The following is a 9,689-nucleotide window of genomic DNA, read 5'->3' as shown; positions in this document are numbered from 1 at the left end:
GAAAATGGAAAAAAGGACAGACTGCAATAAATGCAGGAGTAAATAAATAAAATAAGTGAATGTATAAATGAATAAATGTAAATAGGAATAACAAAGTCAATTGGTAATTTATTTTCCTTTTTCTTTTATTTATTTAATTTTGGCTGAAATAGCTCTCCATATTTTACTGAGTCTCTGAAGACAAAACACTTTTAGAGTCAAGTGACAAGAGGCAGAGTTATTCAATGATGTTTTTATAATTGTTGAGAAATACAGATGCATGCACATTACATACACATAATATACAGCACAAAGAAAATCACCATTGTAAACAATTCACCATGGATTTCAATCATAAGAGATGCTGAAGATTCAAATAATCTAAAAATGATACACTGTCAGTTAATCGAATAGCACAGTTAGTAGGCAATGGCAAAAGCAAAATAATAACCTACATTACATCCATATGCTTAAAAGCCTAAAAGGAGTAAAAATCATAAAAAAATTGACTTACATTGAAAAATCAACTGAGGATGGATAAACCTTCACTAAAGGATCATTTTATTTGAAGAGTTTAAGGACAGTGTTTCAAAACTGCAGGAAAAATGAATTATATTTTCTAGTCTGCTTATTTTTATGTAACATTCTGTGTATGTAAATGTAAACATTAGACATAGATAACACAAGTAAACACAAAATGAGCTGTTGAAACAGCAGCCTGACCCGGTGTGTGAACAGGAGCTGCTGCCTGTAACTAGCTGAGTCGTCCTTAACAGGAACATTAAATATCATCACAGTGTTGTGGAGGATCCAGACAGTTTCATTGCTGCTATAATTATTCTAAGTATGATTTTTAAACTTTGAAAATCTGATATTTTATGCAGACATTTGTTGAGTTTATAAAAATTCTTGATTGTTACTCCAACTTTAAGAAGGTTTTGTCTCTTTTGAAATCAGATAACATGATCAGAGTCACAAGAGCGCCCTCTAGAGATGAGTGCAGCATCCAAAAATGTGAGACTGCTTTTCATAAACTGCCTTCTCATGTGACACGAGAAGGCAGAAGCCAGTCAATAAGCAATAAATCAATTAATCACATGATCAATTAAAACGGGCTATAATGTCCATTCTGATGATTAGTATTTTTTTGAAGGGTGATTTTGTTTACAGACACATACTAATCCATTTTATTTATGTTTTTGTTGGTTTGTTGCTTTTTGTTTGTGGTTGTTGTGTTTTATTATTATATATTTAAAATATCTTCCAGTTCTTGTCTTCTTTACAAAAGTTACTGGTCTCTGAGAGCCAACTTTCAGTATTATGCCATTATCAACATATCAGTTGAAAATGATCTCAAAACAACAACATTATCATTTATCGTGATAATTATTGGAACAAGTTATTGTTGAGCATAATTTGTTATTGTCACAGGCCTGATCATTGGAATAGTTAGCCAAACATGTTCTAGTTATAAAACATATGGCAAAAAATATGGCTATTAAATAAGCAGATCAGTTACTCATTATTGATGAAGGCAAACCATTTGTTTCATGAATTGTCTGTAAGTTTGTGGTTTGCTTGGTTTTAGCTGAGATTTGAATAATTACATATCAGACATGTTCAGACAGTTTAGTAAAGTCTGGCTGAACATAAACTGGCTGAACATAATCTGTCAAATCAAACAAAACTGAGCCTGACCTGAGACTGCAGGTGAAAATTAGCATCATTTGCTTTTACCTGGTACCATGCATCTATCCCTTCAAAGAGTTAATGAAATGTCCTACACTGTCCCTGTGTCAACAACAACAAAATAAAAACAGTATAAAGACAAGTTCAGATGGGTTTTGTCAACTTCGAGAAAGTATTCAACCGTGTCCCTTGGGGTTTCCTGAGAGCGTTACTTCATGACTGTCGAGTACCGGGCCCCTTCATATGTTCTTTAGGGCCCTGTGTCAGAGCTTGGCCTGTAATTTGGACTTGGTGTTGAGATGATCTGCTTCAATGGTCCTAACAATCACTCCATCTTGAAATAAGCACAAGAATATGGATGGATGGAAGAAACTTTTTGATTGAAATGTTGCATTTTGTGTTTACGTGTTACATTTGTCTGATGTGTAGATCTGTTTGACATTCTGAAACATTTCCTTAAGGCAAACTAAAGACCAATGAATCACGGCTGAATGTCTCTGAGTAAGATCCTGCTGGAGATCAAGAGCTTTCAACCTGCGTTCCAGGGCTCGGAGTGGCAGATTGGTTTCCTGAATTCTTCAAATGCAGCATAAAGTAAATGAAGATGAAGAAACCTGCAAAACAAAAATGAGTAAAAATATGTTCAGATACAAAATCCATCCATCCATCCATTTCCTTGCACCCTTGTCCCTCAGTGGGGTTGGGAGGGGTGCTGGTGCCCATCTCCAGCTAACGTTTCGGGCTAGAGGCGGGGTACACCCTGGACAGGTTGCCAGTCTGTCGCAGGGCACAGATACAAAATAGTTACTGCATTAAATACTTTTTTACCCTGAAAATGCCTCAACTTTAAATCCGCGTGATTCACTTGCATATAAAAGTTATACACACTGAGTGTCATAAAGTCATTGGAGATTACTTTATTGGAAGTTCAATGCTATGTGCTGCTATGTGTTGGCCAAAACAGAGGAAAGCCATTGTAATAACAAGTTCAAACCTTGCAGAGAGTTCAGGATGCAGAAGACGTAGAGGCCCGGAGCAGGAAGCTGGCCCAAAGAGAAGAAGATCAGCCCCCAGGACAGGCCCAGCAGAACCATGAGGACCAGCAGGGTTACAATTTCTTTCCGGGCCACACGGCGCTCTCTCTGTCCATGCTAGTTGACCGAACGTTGAGCAAACAAATATAGCTGGTTATTATACTCAGAAAAAAGATGAGTATCAATCCATCCATCCATCCATCCATCCATCCATCCATCCATCCATCCATCCATCCATCCATCCATCCATCCATCCATCCNATCCATCCATCCATCCATCCATCCATCCATCCATCCATCCATCCATCCATCCATCCATCCATCCATCCATCCATCCATCCATCCATCCATCCATCTATATATTTATTTATTCCTGGTTAAAATAGTTCGATGTAGAGCCACCAGACCATCCCAAGTTGCTGGGTTTATAGCTGGCATATTGAACTGGGCACAAGACGGGCATGAAAAAAACAAACAAAAAAAAACATCCCCGCTGTACTGAACCTCATTGAAGACCTCATAGTTATTCCACCAAATATTGATTTCTGAACCCTTCTTGAGTTAAAACTTTAGTATTGTTGTTTCTACATGAATATGAATTTGTTTTCTTTGCAATATTTGAGGTCTGAAAGCACTGCATCTTTTTAATTATTTTGACCATTTCTCATTTTCTGCAAATAAATACTAACATTTTTGCTTGGAATTTCAGAGACATGTCAGTAGTTCAAAGAATAAAAGAACAATGTTCATTTTACTCAAGCATATGTCTTTAAAAAGTAAAATCAGAGAAACCCATAATTTTGCTCTTAATTTTGGTCTCTTAATTTTTTCCAGAGCAGTATATACTGTGTATAAAGTTAGCTACCAGTGTACAGTATAGAGTATATACTCTATATTTTATGGCAAAAGCTTCTGATAATTGTTAGTTTTTTGCCACCTAGCTTGGTGCACAAGCTAACTTCAGCTAATGTGGTGAATATATTGAGAAGGGTACTTCTCATATTGATCATGTAACAATTACCTGTTTGGTAAAGTGGGTGCTCACAAACCATTTGATTGTCACTCCAAACATGATCACATTAAAGAGGAACATGATGCTGAACAGTCCCAGGGTGGTCCCCAGCTTCACTCTATCATCAGTTATATAGCATCTACACAGACAAGAAGCACAGTCACAGAAGAAATTCAATTATGTAAATATGAACATCAAGTGGATGGAAAATATGTAGTAATATGTTTACAGAGAAAATGCATTTCTTAATTTAAAGAAGACACAAAAGTACATGGAAATAATTTTTCTAACAGCAAATTTAGTGCTGGAGTAGATTTTACTGCACAGGTTCAGATGTTTACTTTACATTTCAGTTTCATTGGGTCTAGATGACATCACAGAGGTACGGCCATACAGGTTCTTATCGATGATCACCACCACTGACACAATGACCGCTGGAAGACCTGAAACACAACAACTGGTACCTTAGCTTAAGGCTGCAGACATTAACTTTCAAATTCAGACGATGCCACTCACCCCATCCCACCACGCTGAGTTTCAGCAGGTACCGCCTCACATAGACATTGAAGACTTTGACCAGAAGAAGGTAGAGGTGGAAGCCCTCCAAGGCCATCCAGGTGAAAGAGGCCAGCAGGGAGTAGTGAAGAAGAAGAGCCACATAGAGACAAAGCTCAGTGGAGGACGACGCTGCTGCTGCCTGACTGGAGAGGAAGTGAACGTTGAGGAGGATCAGAGCGACTGCCAGGCTGATGTGGATCTTCTTGGAATCGTCTCCTCTGAGTTTTCTGTCAGACACAGAACATATTCTCAGAAAGTGAGAAATTCTGAATCAGTTTCCTTGCTATAGTCACAAAAAAATGTGGTCACATAAAGTGGAGGATAAAAAGAAGAAATGATGACTAAAATAGTATTTGCATTGTGATTGAAGTAAGATAAACCAAATAAAGAACATCTGTAAGAAGTTAAACAGGTGATCTGATCAGATAAAGAATAAAGTGATATGAATGCTGGTAGGTATGTAACCAATCATATAGGAACACTGTACCTGTTTGTGATAAAGAACAAAACAGTGATGACCAGAGCAAGCAGAGAGATACCACAACCGATGTAGGTGATGTAGAACAAGATCTCAGCGTCTTTGGGTGAGAGGTCTGCAGAAACCTGAGGAGAAAATATACCCTGACATTCTGACGTTGATCTGCAGCACTTTTGTTTTTTTCAGGCATGTCAACAATTCTAAAATTTCTGAAATAAAATAGTTTTTTAATATAGGAACAAAAACATTGACAACAACTTTGCTTTTATTATTATTCTTGTGATTATTTGAATGTTTACTTTTTGGTAAATCAAGTGGAGCACAAAAAATATAAATACAAATTCTGGTGTTCCAATTTTTTTCATTTTGACACAAAAACATGTTTCACAATTGTAAATTGAATTTTTTTAAAGAAGAATGCGCACTGATTTTTACGGAAGAGGATTAGGGCCACTGGGAAAAAACATAAAACAGTTCTGACTTTAATCTCAGAATCCTGAGATTAAAGTCAGAATTCTGACTTTTTTCTCAGAAGTCAGAATTCTGACTTTTTTCTCAGAAGTCAGAATTCTGAGATTAAAGTTAGAATTATGAGAAAAAAGTCAGAATTCTGAGATTAAAGTTAGAATTATGAGAAAAAAGTAAGAATTCTGAGATTAAAGTCAGAATTATGAGAAAAAAGTCAGAATTCTGACTTCAATCTCAGAATTCTGAGATTAAAGTCAGAACTGTTTCATTTTTTCCCCCGTAGCCCTAATCCTCTTCCGTATATTTTGGACATTGATTAAAAGTATTGTCAAATTATTTTGAGTGTCTTGGGAGTTTTTCTTGAACTCTGTTACTAGAAGTTTTTTTCCGGACAATATGAACTTTGCCAATTCTCTATCATCTTCATATTTTCAGTTTTTAAAACTGTAGGAAGCGCATTGAAGACGTTGACTCAAGAAATAGCATTGAACTGCTTTTTCTTCTTGGGAGAAATGCCACAATGTTTCAGTTAAAATAAATAGGGTATATTGAGTAACCACAGAATTAAAATGTTAACATTTGTTTGTGAATACATTTGATCTCTACTGATCTAATTGTCTTCATGCAGTGGTAACTTACATAATCAGACTAAGAAACAACAAATTAAATGTAAATGTTGGTAAAGATTCCATATCTTACTATGTGAAACAAACAGTTTTTAATAAATAACTTCAGAAGGAAATCAACAATCTGATTTTTTTCATTTACTATTACAAAAAAATTAATCATGTTTTCTCATGACCACTGTTTTTTGTTTTTTTTTATAAACTAATCTGATTTATTTAGCCCATCTGCCTCTTTCTTCCATCTATTCAGACAGGAAGTATCTTTTTACCGTGACAGGATGGCGCCACATTCAGGTATGTTTGTGTATGTGCAATTTATGTAGGAAAGAGCGAAATTGCTTTCAGAAACAAGTGTTATAATGATAAATGCTGTATTTATTGGCTATAACTGTGGACTCTAAGCTACAAAGTGCTTTTAGTTTTGGATCAGTCTGTTATGGAATTGAGTTGAAATGAATATTGACTCAAAAGTCATTAGATTTTTTAAAATATAAATATGAATCAAAGTGTGAAAAGTCTTAACAATATCAGTATAAGAAAAAAATTAAACACTAGTGCTGAAATGATTAACTCTTAGACTTCCTATCTGTTTTATAATCATGTCATATTCATCTTCCACATTTAATAAAGTGTAATTTACTCACTATATGAGGGAATTATTATGAATGTGTGAAGATATTTGGTGTTGACTGACGTGATAAAATGAGAAACCTCCAAATGTCATTTTTATCAGGCTGAAGAAATCCATTTAGAACAGAAAGTCCATTCTTACCATAAGCACACCAAAGTACGTGAGATGACTGGAGAAACAGGTGGCGTGAGTCTCATTATATTCCGTATTGTCACATTGTCTTGGAATGGTATCTGGTAGATCAGAGACAAAGAAAAAGCTGTTATGTCTGTGATTACTGCTCATCAAGACCTCAGTCAGTTACTACATAGATAATTAATAATCTTTTATGCTGCTGCTCACCATTTTCTTTGGTATTTAGGTACACACATGTGACGTTCACCGTTTCCTATAATACAACATGTGTGTTTTAGATGTTCCTTTAATGTTACAAAATGAAAGATGAAGTCTTTACAATTTAAGAGTTATGGTAACTAGCTACAATTCAATCAAAGACAGTGGTGTCCAAAGTGGGTCCTCGAGGGCCGGCATCCTGCATTTTTTAGTTATCTCCCTGGTTTAACACACCTGGATAAAATGATGGATCATTAGAAGGCCTAAGAAGATCACTGACATGATGAGGAGGTTGTTACTACCATCAGGGAGAGAACTAAAACATTGAGGATGCCGGCCCTCCGGAACCCACTTTGGGCAACACTGTTCAAGGATAAAACACAGTTACATTCATGTTTGCAGTGATACTGATTGTGATCTTGACTGGTTCCGTAAGTCCAGAAACGTCCATTCCATCGACACTCAGGCCAATGAGTGTGTGCTTGTACAGGTCTTTTAAGCCTTCCCAATCATCCTGCAACACAAAATACACTCAGTTAATGGATGTGAATGTTTGTCCTGGACAGATATTAATATTCCATCTGTATTTCTGTCACTAAAACTCTAGTAGCACAACCAGTAATCTTTCTACAGAGCTCAGTGCCCACGCAGACAGATACTAGACTTGGGCTACAAATGTCACATTCCCCGTGTCAAGCCACTGTGGAGCCAGACACAATGTCAGAGATGTCTCATCTTGGCTGAGGAGAAAAAGAACTGGTCTCTTGATCAGTGGTTCAGAGTTCTCAGATGAAAGTAAATTCTGCATTTCATTTGGAAACCAGTTTGGTCTCAGAGTATGGACAAAGAGTGAAGAGGCAGAGAATCCATGTTAGTTCAGGGAGCTGCTTGTGACTTATTTCACTCTATAGCGTTTAATAAACTCTGAGAATGTATTTCATTGTTTTGTGTAATTTTACTTGTTTTTAGCCTTTGTATTACTGATATATGTTGTCACTTCTGTTTGATGATCTTGATGAACACTTTGGTGCAGCTACATACTGTTTGTAAAGATGAGTACATTTGACTTGAAGTCCAGTGTTAGTTGAAGTTGCTTTGTCATCTGCTGATTCTGCTTAAATCATTAACAACTAGCTGGTTATCAACTAGAGACTAAGTTCTAATTTAATTATGAAACCTATGATTATATAAAAACACTCAATGGCCTTACGTTATTAAAATGTTTGGACCACAAATGAAACATTACTTGACAAAATTCCAAAATCTACTTTTATTCTTTAAAGTGTGTCAGCTGTAAAACTCTCTTATATAAAACTCAGATTTTGAGGTCTACAACTATGCCAACTACAGTAAACATATCCATAAGATCAAGAGCAAATTTGACTTTCACTCTTAAACCTTTGATACAATAAAACAGTACTACAAAAGTTCATTTAGTTTGTGTTTTGTTAGTCTTGGGGAACTGATATGAGAGGTGTAATGTCTCTGACCTCCTCTGGAAGCTGAACCGACCAGAATGCAACTGTATCATTTGGTCCAAGTTTCAGCTCTTTAGGCAGGTAAGCTCTCAATTTTCGGTTGGGCAGATCCTCATCTACCGAACCCTGCAACAATGCAGAACATGAAAATAGTTATATCATCATAATGAACTTTAATGAATAAAATTAGGTGCCCTTATTCGCAATTCTGTACATTAAAAAATAACACTTGATCCCACACTGAACAAATATTCTATCAACAGGCTTCTGATACTCATCCAGTTGGATAAGAATACTCTTGGCAGAAGAAGTAAAACTGCTTCCTGAAATGAAATCTGCTTCTGCTCCTATACAAAAGTGTAGCTCTAGAATAGGGTGAAGTTTTGAAAGCCCCTTTCAGAAGCTTAAACCTTTCCTGTATTATCCATTCCAAAAAATTCTTCCTCTTCTTATTTATTTACTCTTTGGTTATTGCATAAAGAACTATGCCAAACCCTAAATATTAGTTAATATTATGAAATAGTAATAAAAAAATTATGAAAGAAGTCTGTCAGTGAAACACATCACATGATAATCTCATAACTCTACACATCCAAAAATACTTCTTGACAGATGTCAGTGCTCCACAAAACACCATTTGCACTACTTCCTTTCTTTTCATTAGTTTTCCTTGTGTTGCTATGAATTTGAGTGATAACTTTAAAATCGATCAGTAGACGGCAGCACCACTTCCTTAAACAAAGCTCTGCTGTGTGGCATCTTTGTTCGTCTTCTGTGCATGCGGGTCACTCTGGGGTTGTGAATCACTCACACTAAAGTCTGATTCTGGTCACAATTACACTGGAATGATCAGCCAGGTCAAAATTTGGGATTTCGACAAAATAATCAAAATTGAGCATCAAGACCTGCTGTGTGAATGTAACGGATGGCTTCCAGGAAACCAGCTCTGAAGGCCCTTGAAGACCCCTGCACTAGGACATTAATTCATCATTTGAAAGATAAATATGTTTTCATGTCAGTTTACCCAACCCCTCCCATAATAACATATTGAGAGGATTTACCTTACCTCTGCGTCACTCAGATACATGTCAATACTCTTGCCACTAGAGCCAGAAGGCTTATGTAGGACAGCCATAGAACGATTGGCTCTGAAAAGTGAAGTTTGGTTCACTTTTGTTTTCAGCAAAATGTCCTCCAAGGTCTTAATTGCTCTAGTGGATAAAAAAATTAATAAAATGGTGATACAGTTGAGAGATTTACATTAAGCAATTTAGAATGCAACACTTACTGGAGTTTGTCACATGCTTTATTTTTCGCTGCCAGACATTGGCTCACAGATTCCATGCAGCATTTGGTCAGACCTGTAGTTATTTGTCATATATTACCTTTTTGGGTAATAATAT

At 36.2% G+C, this 9,689-nt stretch overlaps 1 protein-coding gene across 1 annotated transcript; it reads right to left on the bottom strand.

Moving 5' to 3' along the window:
* Positions 1-1,172: 1,172 nt before the first annotated feature.
* LOC103462234 (adhesion G-protein coupled receptor G2-like) lies at positions 1,173-9,647 on the bottom strand. Its single transcript, XM_008404892.1, has 12 exons — positions 9,575-9,647; positions 9,353-9,497; positions 8,299-8,412; positions 7,197-7,322; positions 6,818-6,863; positions 6,617-6,708; positions 4,760-4,875; positions 4,231-4,499; positions 4,061-4,157; positions 3,724-3,853; positions 2,663-2,819; positions 1,173-2,282 (listed from the first exon to the last, which is right to left on the bottom strand). Exons 1-12 carry the CDS (start codon positions 9,628-9,630, stop codon positions 2,188-2,190), a joined length of 1,443 nt encoding a protein of 480 aa, XP_008403114.1. The 5' UTR covers positions 9,631-9,647; the 3' UTR covers positions 1,173-2,187.
* Positions 9,648-9,689: the final 42 nt, after the last annotated feature.

This window comes from Poecilia reticulata, linkage group LG3 (genome assembly GCF_000633615.1).
Source record: "Poecilia reticulata strain Guanapo linkage group LG3, Guppy_female_1.0+MT, whole genome shotgun sequence".
Lineage (NCBI taxonomy): Eukaryota > Metazoa > Chordata > Actinopteri > Cyprinodontiformes > Poeciliidae > Poecilia > Poecilia reticulata.
Note: the sequence above shows the minus strand (reverse complement) of the source record. Positions and strands in the feature narration are given on the sequence as shown.